The sequence below is a fragment of the Aquarana catesbeiana genome, linkage group LG02, assembly GCF_042186555.1.
Source record: "Aquarana catesbeiana isolate 2022-GZ linkage group LG02, ASM4218655v1, whole genome shotgun sequence".
NCBI lineage: Eukaryota > Metazoa > Chordata > Amphibia > Anura > Ranidae > Aquarana > Aquarana catesbeiana.
In genome coordinates, this window is record NC_133325.1 from 66663833 (window position 1) to 66679265 (window position 15433).

The following is a 15433-nucleotide window of genomic DNA, read 5'->3' on the forward strand; positions in this document are numbered from 1 at the left end:
TGTTCCCGCTTGTGGAATGGCGACAAACTTTTACCCTTAAATCTCCATAGGCGACGATTAAAAATTTCTATGGGTTGCATGTTTTGAGTTAAAGAGGAGATCTAGGGCTAGAATTATTACTATTGCTCTAACGATCGCGGCGATACCTGAACATCGTTTTCATATGCGGGCGCTACTCACGTATGCGTTTGCTTCTGCACGTGAGCTCGGCGGGACGGGGCGCTTTTAAAACTATTTTTTTTCTGATTTATTTTTAATCCTAATTTTTTTTTATATTGACTTTTAAAAAAAAAAAAAAAACATTTTAGGTCACTTTTTCCTATCACAAGAAATGTAAACATCCCTTGTAATGGAGAAAAAAAAAAGCATGACAGGACCTCTTAAAAATGAGATCTGGGGTCAAAAAGACCTCAGATCTCATATTTACACTAAAATGCAAAAAAAAAAAAATTCTCTTTTTTTAAGAGCGTTGGGCGGAAGTGACGTTTGTCGCTTTCGCCCTCCAATGCTATAGAGACAAGCGGGGGGCCATCTTCCCCCTCCCTCGGCATTCAGGCAGTGAGGTGACAGGACGTGATCATCTCCGGAGCGAGGCGGAGGTGAACGGAGCGTGGCGGGAGGGTGGTGGTCACCTCTTCCGCCACCGATAAGTGATCTCGCTGAGAATCTGCCACAGAGACCGCTTTTATCCTAGAGAGAAACGCACGCTGTTCCTGAAAATACCGGGGTTATGGCAGCTAGCTGCTGCCATAACAATGATATTTAGAGTCAGAGTACCGACGTACTGTGAAGTTGTTAAAATATTTTATTTTCCAGCAAGAACTCATCTATGTGCTCTTTTATTAAACTCTCCAGTATCTTCCCGACTATAGAAGTTAAACTAACAGGTCTATAGTTACTTGGTAAAGACTTTGATCTCTTTTTAAATATGGGCACCACGTTGGCCCTGCGCCAATCCAGTGGTACCATTCCAGTCATTACGAGTCGCTAACAGTTAGATACAATGGATTTGAAATGGCAGAGCTCAATTCTTTTAGGATCTGTGGGTGGCCATCTGGTCCAGGTGCTTTATCCACCTTTATTCTATCTAAATATTTCTGGACCACTTTTGAGCCATTGTGGACCATTTGGGGCTGTGTAACTACCACCCCCATTATGGACATGAGCTCCCCCATGCTCCTTTGTATACACAGAACCTGAAAAAAGTATTTAATTTGCCTTTTCTTTGTCCCCAGCACCCACTCTAGATTATTAGTAGGTATATTATTCTTCTCTATTATGTTTTGTTTTGCTTCAGCCTGCAGTTTGATTTTCACTTGTCTCTAACCAAAAGGTCCATGACCATCAACTGTGCAGTAGTTGCTGGTCTGAGTGGACTTCTCTGATGAGATTAGTAACTATTTTTTAGGCATGTCACTTTAAACGCATCAGGTAACAAATGTTAAGCCCTCAGTGTTCTTAAATGTACTGTGTTCTGAAACTTTATTTTTTATATTTTCTAAGAAATGAGGGGAGACATGGTCCTGCATCTCAAACCCCAACCTCTTCCAGACCCCACTATTGCAAGCATTGATGAAGACCTTGATTTGTCTGTGGAGCCAGAAGCTACATCTGAAATGGGGCCGGTTTCAGAAGAACACCAAGGTCTGTAATAGAATTCTTCTAAAGCATTTTGCTTGTCAGTAAGGTTTACATATTCCATGTGGTTGCTATAATTTATTAAGGTAAACCTGTTGAGCTGTTAAAGTTTCAAGAACTCCTCCAAGGAAAAAAAAAAATAAAAATTTCCCATGCAGTTGGGCCGTGCACCGCCCGCACTGCATGGGTTAACTGCTAGTTTTTGTCTAGGGGATGTTGGAGTAAAGTTATATTTGCCTAATCCGCTGATCCACTGACCACAAGACTGGTTCCGCCACACCTGCTGCCCCCCCCCCCCCCCCCTTCCTGCATGTAAGCAGTCTTGTGAATGGACTTTTCCTGATGTCATAATGCCCATAGACCGTCTCTGGACGTGATGACGGCTGGAAGAGTCCACCTCTGGATGTAGGGGAGTTTTCTGGAGGATCGAAGGACGGGGTAAGTACAGCTTTTCCTTGGGCACCTAGACAAAATGAGCAGATAACCCATGCAGTTTGGGCACAGCCCTACTGCATGGGAGAATATCCTTTTTTCATGGAGTTCTTAAAGTTCACCTTTTCACAAAAAAAATGAAAAGGTGAACTAACACCATGTACCCTCACTACCCCCACTGATCACTGCTGCACTTACCTCCATTGGGGATGAGCTTTCATTGCCCACGCAGCCAATGTAGTGGTCCTGGGATTTGAAATTCTAGCTATTCTTTCCTTATTGCTTCTGGAACGGATCAGAACAATGCTAATTGATCAAAGCGGTCACATTCTGACCAATCGGAATCACTCTGTCCTGGAAACCCTACAGAAAGAAGAGGAGTAGCTGGGATTTCAAATCCCCCGACCTCTACACCGGCTGTGTGGGATGGAACAAGAAGCTGCCTGTCCCTTTTTGGTGAATCGGGACAAGTTAGGTATTTAACCAGCCATACAACTACCAACTTCAGCCACAACATGTAAGCCCATCATTACAAGGTAAGACAAGCAAATGACGCAGGGAATAGAACTACACAAATACCTAGTTATATCAACACAGTGTGCAGCGATGGACTTGTCATCTGCCTGCTCAGCGGTGATCGACGTAGCGATCCCCCGCTGAGCAGAGCGGGCTCCGTACACGGACACGTCCGTGTGAAGGAGCCCTTACACTTTTTAAAGAAGTCTCTCAGACATGAAGCAGCTTGTAATCTGCTTGGTAAAAGCTTGAGATTTAGTGCATTGAAAATGTAAGTGCAGTTTTGCTGTTTTCTTGAAAAGCTGTTGAATCGCCCGAATGTATTTTTCAGCATTTGCAATATTTTGTAGAAGCCAGAGAACCTCCGTCTCGACTGGTGCTCAGGAGATTGTTGAACCGGATAAGAACACAGAAGGACCAGTGGAGTGCTAAGAGCGATGCAGAGACAGCGAGTGACACCCTGGAGTCTGGATCATTGCCAATGGAGAATGCAGCACACAAGGCCATGGAACTGGAGGATAACAAGCCTGATGCTAAAGGTAATCTATACCTGTGTCTTTTAATAATTATAAAATTAAAATTATATTATTATAATTATGTCTACATAATTGATTATAATTGGTTGTTCAGCTGATCATCCAGCTTGGCAAAGCACTAAGCAATTACCGTTATGGCTCAGGAGAGGAAAACCTAGCATCTATATCCCCCACACCTACTGTGCAGTGATTGTTTCTCTATGGTCCCTGAATAAAAGGGAGGTATTTACACAACTTTAGTATTTGGGTTTACCTACACTTGAATCTGATCATTTGTTTTTCTCTATAGTGATCCTTCTATATATTCTGTCCTTTTTTTTAATTTTTTTAAATTTTATTATTTATTTATTTTCATCTTTATCACTTTACGTTGCAGCTATTTGAGTTGTCGAATATACTGATAATTGATTACACTGTATTACCACAAGTAATGGGACACCTGCCTTTACACGCACATGAATTTTATTGGCATCCCGGTCTTAGTCCGTAAAGTTCAGTATTGAGTTGGCCCACCCTTTGCAGGTAAAACAGCTTCAACACAAGGTTTAGGAGTGTGTCTGAGTATGTTTGACCATTCTTCCAGAAGCGCATTTGTGAGGTCAGGCACTGATGTGGACGAGAAGGCCTGGCTCGCAGTCTCCGCTCTAATTCATCCTAAAGGTGTTCTATCGGGTTGAGAACAGGACTCTGTGCAGTGGGTTGGATAAAAAATCAATAATTTAAAAAAATAAAATTCAGATTTTTGGGATTTTTAACAAATTTATTAAAATGCTTTTGGAGTAAAAATCTAAATCTAAAATATAGTTTTCTTTTTAAGATACATTTATAATTTAGTTTATTCAGCATGAAATGGAGCTTAGTTATGTAGCATGAGTTCAGGAATATTCCTTTATCCCATTGTTTTGCAAATCTATATGTACACTACAAACTGTATGATTGAATCAGTTCTGATATGGCTGTTTTACTAACCTGACTGCTTATTATTCTAAATCGGAAACCTTCATTTTGTTGGCAAATATTTAAGATTCTAACTACCAGCAAGAATAAGTCCTTACATTTAAAGAGCACCTGTAGTTTCAGATCCATCATGGCAGCGCCTGTTAGTGGGCATCCACTCACCTGATGTCCCTCCCCTTATTGTGTCACTGCTGCATCACCAGCCGTCCCATTAAAGTGAATGGGACTGTCAGTAAGTCAACAGCGGGTCAAAGGAGGAGCCGCTGCGGAACAGATGTTGATTTAAATCAAGCCTTATATATCTATATCTGGCAAGAAAATCTCCTGCCAAAAAATGGAGGGATAGGTTTTTACAATTCCTACTACCTCTTTGACTTTTATCTACCAGTGCCGCCATAGTGCCACCCCTTCAGGGATCTCTCCATTTCCATTTATTAGGGATGATGGCAGGCACTCATCCATTGCAGCCATATTCCACATTTCCATTTTCAAGGTTGCAAAAAAATCTATCCCTCGATTTTTGGCCACTTTGGATTCTCTTGCTATATATATGCATTTGTATAGGAACAATAACGCACCATATTCATGTATGGTTGTCACACACCATTTTCACTTGATGTTTTGTATATGTACAGTTTGTAAGAAACTTTGATATTTTTACAATTCCTACTACTTCTTTGACTTTGATCTACCAGTGTTGCTATAGTCCCACCCCTTGAGGGATTTCTCCATTTCCACTTATTAAGGACGATGGCACTCATACATTGCAGCCATATTCCACATATCCATGTCTTTATGGACCTTGCTTTGTGCACTGGTCCAAATCGTTTGGTGGAGGGGGGGGATTATGGTGTGGGTTTTTTTTTTTTTTTTTTTTTTTTTTTTTCAGGGGTTGGGCTTGGCCCCTTAGTTCCAGTGAAGGGAAATCTTAAGGCGTCAGCCTACCAAGACATTTTGGACAATTTCATGCTCCCAACTTTGTGGGAACAGTTTGGGGATGGCCCCTTCCTGTTCCAACATGACTGCACACTAGTACTCAAAACGGGTTCCATAAAGACATGGATGAGCTAGTTTGGGGTGTAGGAACTTGACTAGCCTGCGCAGAATCCTGATCTCAACCTGATAGAACACCTTTGGGATGAATTAGAGTGGAGACTGCGAGCCAGGCCTTCTCATCCACATCATCAGTGCCTGAGCTCACAAATGTACTTCTGGAAGAATGGTCATACATTCCCATAGACACACTCCTAAACCTTGTGGACAGCCTTCCCAGAAGAGTTGAAGCTGTTATAACTGCAAAGGGAGGGCCAACTCAATATTGAACCCTACGGACTAAGACTGGGATGCCATTAAAGTTCATGTGTGTGTAAAGGCAGGCGTCACAATACTTGTATATATCTCTCTATCCCTGTTCTTGTAGCATTGTTTCCCACATAATCTGTGTTTTTTCTGAACCTCCTCTACAAGAGATGGTTACTGAGTGGATCAAGTTTGGAATGTACAAAACTTTTTATATAAACTGACAATGACTGTCAGCTGTCTGGCTTGCTGTGATATACTCCTCACTTTTTTGTATTCTGTAATTTATTTCCCCAAGAACCTGAGAGACCGCAATTATCTGTCCTCTTCCCACCTTGGAAAATTACTTCCAGTTTGATGTTTCATTTCACAGACCAGTAAAGCCACTCATTGATCTCTTTTGCCTTTAGAAGACGTGACAGATAACACAGTTCTGGCTGGAAATTCTATCCTTCTGCATCCTCAGGAGCAAGCGGCACGCATCAGATTGGAGACAGAGAGGAGGAAGGAGGTGAATATTTTTTATTCTGTGCCTTTTGTGCTTCCTCACAGCTGGGCCGTTATTGTGGATGAATAAAATTCCAAGCTCCTACACATCAATTAATGAGTGAATCAGTGTCAGTTGTAACAAGGTGCTTGTTTCCTGATCTGTGGATGTGAGATGCAAAAAAAATTTATATTTTTGTTCCCTGTCTGACTCAGAATGCAATGAATGTATTGAATGAGCATGATAGACAGGCAGCTAGCAAATTACAGAGTCAGCAATGCCAGTCTGTATTGCAGGGTTCTCGTTGCGAAATAGAAATGCAGTATACAGCCAAATGCTTATGGACACCAGACCAACATAGCTATCTATATGGCCAAAAGTATGTAGGCACTTCAGTGAAGGGCACTGTTAAAGTGATGCTAAAGTCTTGTTTTTTTTTTGTTAAAAATAACAAACCTGTTATACTTACCTTGGTTTTGCACAGAGCAGCCCAAACCCTCCTCTTCTCGTGGTTCTCTTCAATGCTCCAGGCCCCTTTTTTCCCATTGAGTGCCCCCACAGCATCTCCCTGTGTCCATTTAGACATGGAGCCGTGGCTTGGCCCCACCCCCTCCCTCTCCTCATTGGCTCACTGACTTTGACAGCTGCGAGAACCAATGAGGAGGCTGTCCTGGACAGCAAAGTCTTTCGTGCAACATCGCTGGATCGAGATGGGGCTCAGGTAAGAGGGGGGTCTGCTGCACACAGAAGGCTTTTTATCTTGATGCATAGAATGTATTAAGATAGAAAACCTTCTGCCTTTACATCCCCTTTAATGCTACAGCATACAATCTATTTTAGACTGTTGTGCACTTTCAGTTGGTATGTGGAGACTGGTTGGTGAAGGCCCTTTTTTGGTTCCAATGTGCCTGTTCCTGTATAAAAAGCCAGGCCCATAAAGACGGTCTGATCGGTTTTATATGGGGGAACTCGAATTGCTCTAACCTCCTGTTATTGATCATCTGTGGGATAATCTAGAATGCCAGCTCTTTTTGTCCATCATTAGCAACTCTCAAATTAGTCTTTTGGCTAAATGGGCACAATTTCTCACAGACGCACTTGTGTGCAAAGCCTTCCTAGAAGAGAGAAGGATGTTTAAAGAGGCTTAACCACTTTGTGCCGTAAGGACCTAAATGTAAATGCCTACGCACAATTTTGCAAGTTTGACATGTGTTAATAAAAACCATACATATCATCACAACTACTTTGTGCATCCAGATGGAATATATCAAATTGGGCTTTCATTTTGGTGGTAAATGGATATATATATATATGGATATATATATATATATATATATATATATATATATATATATATATATATATATATATATATATATATATATTAAAACTATCCAAAATAGTAAAAAAATATATATGTGTGTGTTAACATTTAGCTGTTTATTTATTGTTACTATCATAATAACCTGCCACCAAAGAACAACCCAAAATAATTTTTCTTGCTCCAGTCGATCGTAGCGATACCACATGTGTGTGTTTTGTACCCATAGTAGAGCCCAGAAACAATAGTGCACATTTTGAGGGTTTTTTTTTTTTTTTCATACCTAAAAACACACTGATACTAATTTAAAAAATGTTTAAAAAAAATCCTGCCCAAAATATACTGACCATGACCTAGATCAAACCTTGATCTAGGTATTTTATAATTATTATTTTTATTATTATTATTATTATTATTATTTATTTTTTGTACACATGGTTGTATCTCCCCTCTCTCCTCTCCCAGAGAAAGAAACACAGGGGCGGGCTTTACAGTGACTGATCACTGTGATAGTCAATCAGAGGCTATCACATCGATCAAGTGACCCTGATCAGGGTTCTCGATAAGACCCCGGTCTCTGTGCTGTGGGCGCGTTGTGCAGCCCGCTCCTAGCACAAGGGCAGATATGCGGCCTCAAGGAAAAAAAGCCCGGTCCAGTGAGGCCGAATATTTGCATACTGTCAGTGTTAAGGGGGCAAATTCTTATTAATGCTTGTGGTTTAGAAATGAGATCCAGTAAGCTCATATATGTCTAATGGTCAGCTGTCCACAAACTTTTAGCCATATAGTGTAAAGCTTAACACCTCTGCTTGTTACATATGCAGGCTGCACTTCCTTTATAAAAGCACAGATAAACAGACTGTCTATACTCGAGTAGAAGTCGATCCAAATATAAGCCGAGGCACCTACATTTATCACAAAAAAAATGGGAAAACTTATTGACTCGAGTATAAGCCTAGGGTGAGAAATGCGCAGCATGCCTCAATCTGCATGCCTCACTGTCCATCTGCATGTGCCAATCTCCCTACCTGATCCCGTGCCTTATATACCAGCGCTGTGTCCATCTGCAGTCTTATGATCTCCGGCACTGTGACATAGTCTAGTCGGCCACCGTGTAGTGTAGCAAAGCCCCGCCTCCTCCTCGTCTGCAGGCTCTCCAGCACTGTGACATACAGTCTAGTTGGCCGCCGTGTAGTGTAGCAAAGCCCCTCCTCCTCCTCGTCCTCGTCCGTGGTGATGGAACACTGACTGTTTCCCAGCAGTGAGTCAGTGTTCAGCCTATCACGGACGAGGAGAAGGCAGGGCTTTGCTACACTACACGGCGGCCGACTAGACTGTATGTCACAGCGCCGGAGATCATAATACTGCAGATAGGCACAGAGAGTCGGGGGACTCGGGTATAAGCTGAGGGGGGCATTTTCAGCACATAAAAAGTGCTGAAAAACTCGGCTTATACTCGAGTATATGCATTTTAGAGGTCCAGCAGTGTCACTGAGCAACACTGATGCAAACCTCTTGAGTTGGTTACAGATCTGTGTGTTCAATTGTGAAAAAAGTACAGAGCAAACATATACAAATATGACAATCCTTCTATATCTTGAGATCAGTGTACACTTTGGATATGTAAAAATTTCTCAGTCGCTTCTATTTAGGGGCTCCTTGTCATGTGCAGCATTGTTTACTGCCCCTCTAAAAAGTGATCTGCAGTGGATCATAAGGGCCATCAATTATTTTTTTCAGATAGGCTGAACTCATGTAATGTTTTTCCAGATGGAAGGCCTGGAGCGACAAAAGATGGAACAGCTGGAATTACTGAGAAGACTGGAAGAGGAGAGACAAGCTCTAGAGGAAGAATACTACAGGGTACAACAACAAATGCATATCACTGGAAGAGGAGAGATAGAACAGGATAGCAGTGTGACTGAAGAGGAAGAGGAGGATAAGCCAATGGCACCTGAGACTGAGCCTGCTGTAAGAATCTGTGTGATTTTATTTATTTATTTATTTTTGTCTTCAACGTATATAGTCTTTAAAGCCCTGGGTCATATTTGGACTGCAGTTTTACAGTGCATGAGTGTGGATATAACCAGCAATGTTATCAGTTTTCCTGAATATAAGATTTAGGTAGAGGGTGTAGTGTTAATGTCCTCTTGTGTGTTACAATAGGAACCTTCTGTTTCGGAGGCCCATGAGTCTGCTGAAAATCTGCACATTCAAATGATTCGAGAGTATCAGCAACGTCTTGTTGAGCAGAACAGGTAATTTCTTTGTGTGTATATATGTGTAAGGAAAAAAAAAAATCTAACATGACCAAATAATCCTTGCCCCGAGCAATTGTTGTCAGCTGAGGTGTCTGTATTATAGCATTTTATAGACACAAACTCTCTCCAACCTGACCGTGGCTGGTTAGATTTTGGCAACCCTTCTGAGATGTCTGTAGGCACTTTTACTAGTTCAGCTGATTGGTCATAGAAGCTGCAATCGTCACCTGGCTAGTGCTATATCTATACTGAACCGCAGCATGGTGGTGCACATTAGTACCTATCTTCCAGGTGCAATTATTACACGTTTAAAGGCCAGGATCCGAACTTGAACTGATCTTTAAGTTTTTTTTTTTGGTATTTCTACAGTATTGGCCACTAGTTGCAATCAATTACATATCTTAACAGCATCATTGTGGGAGAATTTACAAGAGTTTTAAGGAACTGTCCAGATGCACAAATGTATGCATTAAACTGCTTCAAAGTGAATTGTAAACATTCAGATTTTTTTTAATAGAAAACGTTCTACTTGCTAAGGCTGCATTCACATCTGAGTGTATTGTTTTCAGGCGGAAAGTCGTGCGTTTTTACTGCCATTTTGTACAGGTCAAAAGGTCACCAATGTAAAAAGCAGAAAACCGCCTGTAGTCTGCCCAAAAAGAAGCTTGTGTACTTTTTTGAGCTTCAGGCGTTATGCTTCAGGTGACAGAACACTCAGATGTGAACAGGGGCCATTTAAATGAATGGGATTTTGCTTGTTGGGCGTTTTTGAGATGAGTGTTTTACGAGCTGAAAACGCTCAGGTGTGAATTCAGCCTAATAGTTTTGCACAGAGCAGCCCTGATTCTCCTCTTCTCGGGTCCCCGGCCAGCGCTCCTGGCATCTCCCCACCCCACCCCACCAATGGCTCCCGCTGCTCTGTCTAAGCCTCAGCTCTCTTGTGCACATCACTAGATTGCGATCGGGCTCAGGTAAGTATGGGGTGGGGGTTGCTGTCAGTCTTTGGAACCACTATAATTGAGAGAGGGCTTAGTGGGGAAAAAATTTCCAAAATGGACTATTGATATTGCAAAGACTGTCAGCTCAGAGAGAAGGGAGGTTCTATTAAATGGATTGTTGAAGTGGAACGCAGGAAAAAAAAATCAGGATGGTAGCTACAAACCTACCCATGTTTTTAGGTTCTTTTAAGAAATATATTAAAGTGGTTCAAATTGTGACACAAACTAATAGGTATATTCAGTCATTCAATAAAAAGGTGGAAATTTCCCAGCATGGCAGAGGCTTGCAAAATCTTCTCCTACACTAGGAAGCATTTTAAATTGCAAACCAGAAGGTCATATGATCTTATAATTGTAGGTGGGGCATTGATTTACATTTATAGTGATTAATTTTTTGCTTGCTACATTTTCTGGCCTTTTCTCCATATGCGCAAGTGAGAACGTTTGTCCATGTTCTGGTGTGAGTGTGGATGCATCTTTGCATTTCTGCTAATTTTATATGTGTTTTTTGTGGTGTTTTTAGAATTGTTGATGGTTGCAATGTTAGTTTGCTAGCTTAGTTTTTGTATGTAGATTTAACTCCAGTCCACATTTTGTTGGTGAGAATGGGGATAGACTCATAAAAGGAAGTCAGTTCGGTGACGTCTTGCTGAAGACTAGGGTCAGGATACCTGACCACCTGCAGTAAAAGCCTAAAGGACAACTCCACTTGCGTGAAATAAATAGCTCATACAATTGCTACACTAGCCTTTTTCTATTTTAATGTTCTTAAAAATTATGTTTCCTTTTCAATCTGCAGCCACTGTAATTATCTGTAAAATTCAATGCAATATGGCAACCTGGAGGTGTTCTGTACACAGTTCGTGTAATACTTCCCTAGAAATGTCGTTTCCTGCTTGTGTGATTGGCTCACTAATTTTCCCTGAAGTCCGCATGAAGATGCAAGTAAAGTTTTATGCATTCTTTGCAATAGGAATTATATTTTTGTGAGTTAACCACATAAGGACCGAGCCTCTTTTTTAGATGTGGTGTTTACAAGTTAAAAACAGTTTATTTTGCTAGAAAATTACTTAGAACCCCCAAACATTATACATTTCTTTTTTTTCTAACACCCTAGAGCAGTGATGGCGAACCTTGGCAGCCCAGATGTTTTGGAACTACATTTCTCATGATGCTCAGCTACACTGCAGAGTGCATGAGCATCATGGGAAATGTAGTTCCAAAACATCTGGGGTGCCAAGGTTCACCATCACTACCCTAGAGAATAAAATGACGGTCGTTGCAATACTTTCTGTCACAAAATTGAGCCCACTCGTGGAATGGCGTCAAACTTTTACCCTTAAAAATCTCCATAGGCAACATTAAAAAAGTTCTACAGGTTACAGGTTTTGAGTTAGAGGAGGTCTAGGGCTAGAATTATTGCTCTCACTCTACCGATCGCGACAATACCTCGCATGTGGTTTGAACACCGTTTTCATATGTGGGCGCTACTCGCATATGCGTTCGCTTCTGCGTGTGACTCGGCTGGACAGGGCGCGTTTTAAAGAAAATTTTTTTCTTTTTTTCTTATTTTACCTTTTTATTTTTTGATTTTTACACTGTTTTAAAAAAAAAAAGTCACTTTTATTCCTATTACAAGGAATGTAACCATCCCTTGTAATAGGAAAAAAGCATGACAGAACCTCTTAAATATGAAATCTGGGGTCAAAAAGACCTCAGATCTCGTATTTACACTAAAATGCAATTAAAAAAAAAAAAATTGTCATTTAAAAAAATGATTTAAAATAAAATGGCCCTTTAAGAGCTATTGGGCGGAAGTGACGTTTTTGACGTTGCTTCCGCCCTGCAATGTCATGGAGACTGGTGGGGCCATCTTCCCCCTCACTCGCCTCCATGTCTAGCCAGGAGAAGGACCGGATCGCTTACCGAAGCCGTCGGCAGCGGCGGAGACCACTTTTATCTTGTAGTGGACCGCCGGGCGAACACGAGGATATCGAGGTTATGGCAGCTACCTGCTGCCATAACAACGATATCCGTTCTCAAAGTAAGGACGTATATCGGCGTACGGCGGTCCTGAAGTGGTTAAAGTGGTTGTAAAGGCGCACAGGTTTTTTACCTTCATGTTCTATGCATGAAGGTAAAAAACATTCTCTGTGCAGCAGCCCCCACAGCCCTCTTTATACTGACCCTCTCTCGATTCAGAAATGTCTGGGAAAGCCTTGCCTCTCCGTGGACTCGCACTCCTGATTGGCTTTTGGCAGAATGGCTCTCACTGTGGTCAATCACAGCCAGTGAGCCAATCAGGAAATGGAGGGGGTGGAATTGAATGGACAAGCTGCTTGCTGTGGGGGCCCTCGGCAGGAGGGAGGGGCCAGGAGCGTCGGTGTGGAACCCGAGAAGAAGGATCCAGGCTGCTCTGTCTAAAACCTTTGCACAGGGCAGGTAAGTATGACGTATTTGTGTTTTTTGTTTTTTTATTATAAAAAAAACAAAACTTTAATATCACTTTAAGGATTATTTCCTTATAGAAGGATGCAGACACTGCAAGTTTCTTCATTAGAATGATGAAAGTGCATCAGCTAATTATATTGCACTTACACACACTCCCATTCAATCATTTTTTCTAAGGACATAGCTACATATTACGGCCCTGAAAATCTGTGAGTAAACTTTTTTTTTTTCTTCTTTTTTTTTTTTTATTAGGCTACATAAAGAATCTGTGGATGAGGCACGGAAACGTTTACAGGAATACCAGCTGCTGTTAAAGAAGCGATATCCACACTTATCGATATCTCACCAAAGGACACCTGATAGAAGTATGGACAGCCCAAAACCACAAGCCGTAGAGTATCCGCCTTCATCTCCTCCTCCTCCTCCTCCTCCTCCTCCTGTGAATGTGATTAAGTCTCCTCTTAGAAGTGATTCACTTAAAAATCCAGTTACCATTAAGAGTAACTCAGAACAACATTGTGATCCAAATATTCCTCACACTTCCAGGGCCTTAGAGCCTGAACAGATGAGTCCAAGGAATGGGAGTGCTTTGCAGAGTCCAGTGTTGGCAGGTCCTAAATTGCCTGGTGACATCTTCCCCCAAGGTGGTGTCGACTCCAACAGGCTTGCTGATAACATCAGGAGTCTAGGTGGTGCAAGTTCCTCACACAGTGATTTTGGGGATGAAAGAAGTCTTCAGGAGTCTTTACCTCAAACGCATTTTCCTTATCAGAGTCCCCATCAAGATGATAGATTTACGCATGCTGAAGCTGTTTTTGAGAAACAGTCATCTATATCTAGCCCTGGAGATTATGACACATCATCTAGCACAACATACCATCCATTGCCTTCAGAACTTTCTTTAGGTCTACCCCAAATAGACCTTCCTGAACCAGCTATCCCTTTGCAAGCGCCCAGATTACGTGTGATGGAGAACCAGCCATTAGGAGATTTTTCCAATGTCCGTGAGTTCAGAGAAAGACTCCTCTCCTCCACTGTGGAGATCAGAGCTCAGCAAGACCATCTGAAGGCCATGCAAGATCAGCTAGACAAACAGCGGGATTCTTTACTGTCCAAGCAAAAGAGCCAAGAAGACCATCTCCTTCAGAAACAGAAGCAACTGGAAGAACAAATGAAAAGACACCAAGAGTCGCTTGAAAATGTTTTGGGCACCAGAGAGGTAAGAGAAAATGAGCCAGATCCAAAAACTATTAAAGCAGCAGCTAAAGCTTAAAGCAGGATTAAACTCAAAATTAATTTTTTATTTATTTATTTATTTTGACAGGCAGGGTTTTTATAACCGACAAGACCCTAATGGTCTGCTCTGTTATAAATGCTTCTCCCTGCATGTCAGCAATAATGAACATTAAGCCACGTATATGCAGCTCAGAGTACGTTTGCAGCACCTGCACTGTGCCGTGATCAATTGACTCCTGTGCGCGGAAGGGATGTCATCCTGGCCCAGCCATCCAAACAAAGCGAACCTAGAAGGAAGGCCAAGAGAAGATGACAGCACCAGAGCATTGAGACGGGAGGACATCCTTTGACAGCCAAGTCTGTCATGTGCTAGTATGCACCGCATACTAGTACATTATGGCATAAACCTGCGGGGGGAGACATTTATTTAAAAAAAAATGTAATTTCGCTTTAACCCCGGAAGATTTTCCTGCTTAACCGCTTGCCGATCAGCCGCCACAGTTGTACTACGGCAACATGGCTTGGCTGCGAGAATCACCGTCATGTTACGTCTGTTCCACTTTTGTCCACTAGGGGCTCACCGATGCGAGTGCCCAGCGATCGCTTTCACTGCCGGGCTCCTGCGATCGCTTGGGGCACACGGAGAACTGGAATATCTGTGTGTAAACACACAGTTTCCGGTTCTCTGAGGGGAGAAGTGACAGATCGTCTGTTAATACAGAGTATTTACAGCGATTTATCTCTTCACCTACACAGTCCCTTCCACCCTTCAGTTAGAACACACACTAGGGAGCACATTAACCCCTTGATCGCCCCTAACCCCTTCCCTGCCAGTGACATATTTTTACAGTAATCAATGCATTTTTATAGCACTGATCGCTGTATAAATGCCAATGGTCCCAAGAATGCGTCAAAATTGTCTGACGTGTCCACCATAATGTCGCAGTCCCGATAAAAATCGCAGATCGCTGCCATTACTGGTTAAAAAAAAAAAAAATTATAAAAATGCCATAAAACTATCCCCTATTTTGTAGACGCTATAACTTTTTTGTGCAAACCAATCAATATATGTATGTTGCGTTTTTTTTTTTTTTTACCAAAAATATGTAGAAGAATACATATCGGCCTAAACTGAGGAAAAAAAATAGGTTTTTTTAATATATTTTTGGGTGGATATTTATTATAGCAAAAAGTAAAAAAATAATGCTTTTTTTTTTTTTTTTTTCTTAATTTTTGCTCTTTTTTTGTTTATAGCGCAAAAAATAAAAACCGCAGAGGATCAAATACAACCAAAAAAAAGT

The 15433-nt window shown here is 41.6% G+C and overlaps 1 protein-coding gene across 1 annotated transcript in view; it reads left to right on the forward strand.

The window, feature by feature from the left end:
- CEP295 (centrosomal protein 295) overlaps positions 1-15433 on the forward strand; it is a 129517-nt gene that overhangs the window by 57068 nt on the left and 57016 nt on the right. The window contains 6 exon segments of the mRNA XM_073612999.1: positions 1504-1644; positions 2937-3125; positions 5789-5889; positions 8957-9157; positions 9353-9444; positions 13149-14115. Coding sequence (XP_073469100.1) covers positions 1504-1644; positions 2937-3125; positions 5789-5889; positions 8957-9157; positions 9353-9444; positions 13149-14115 — 1691 coding nt within the window.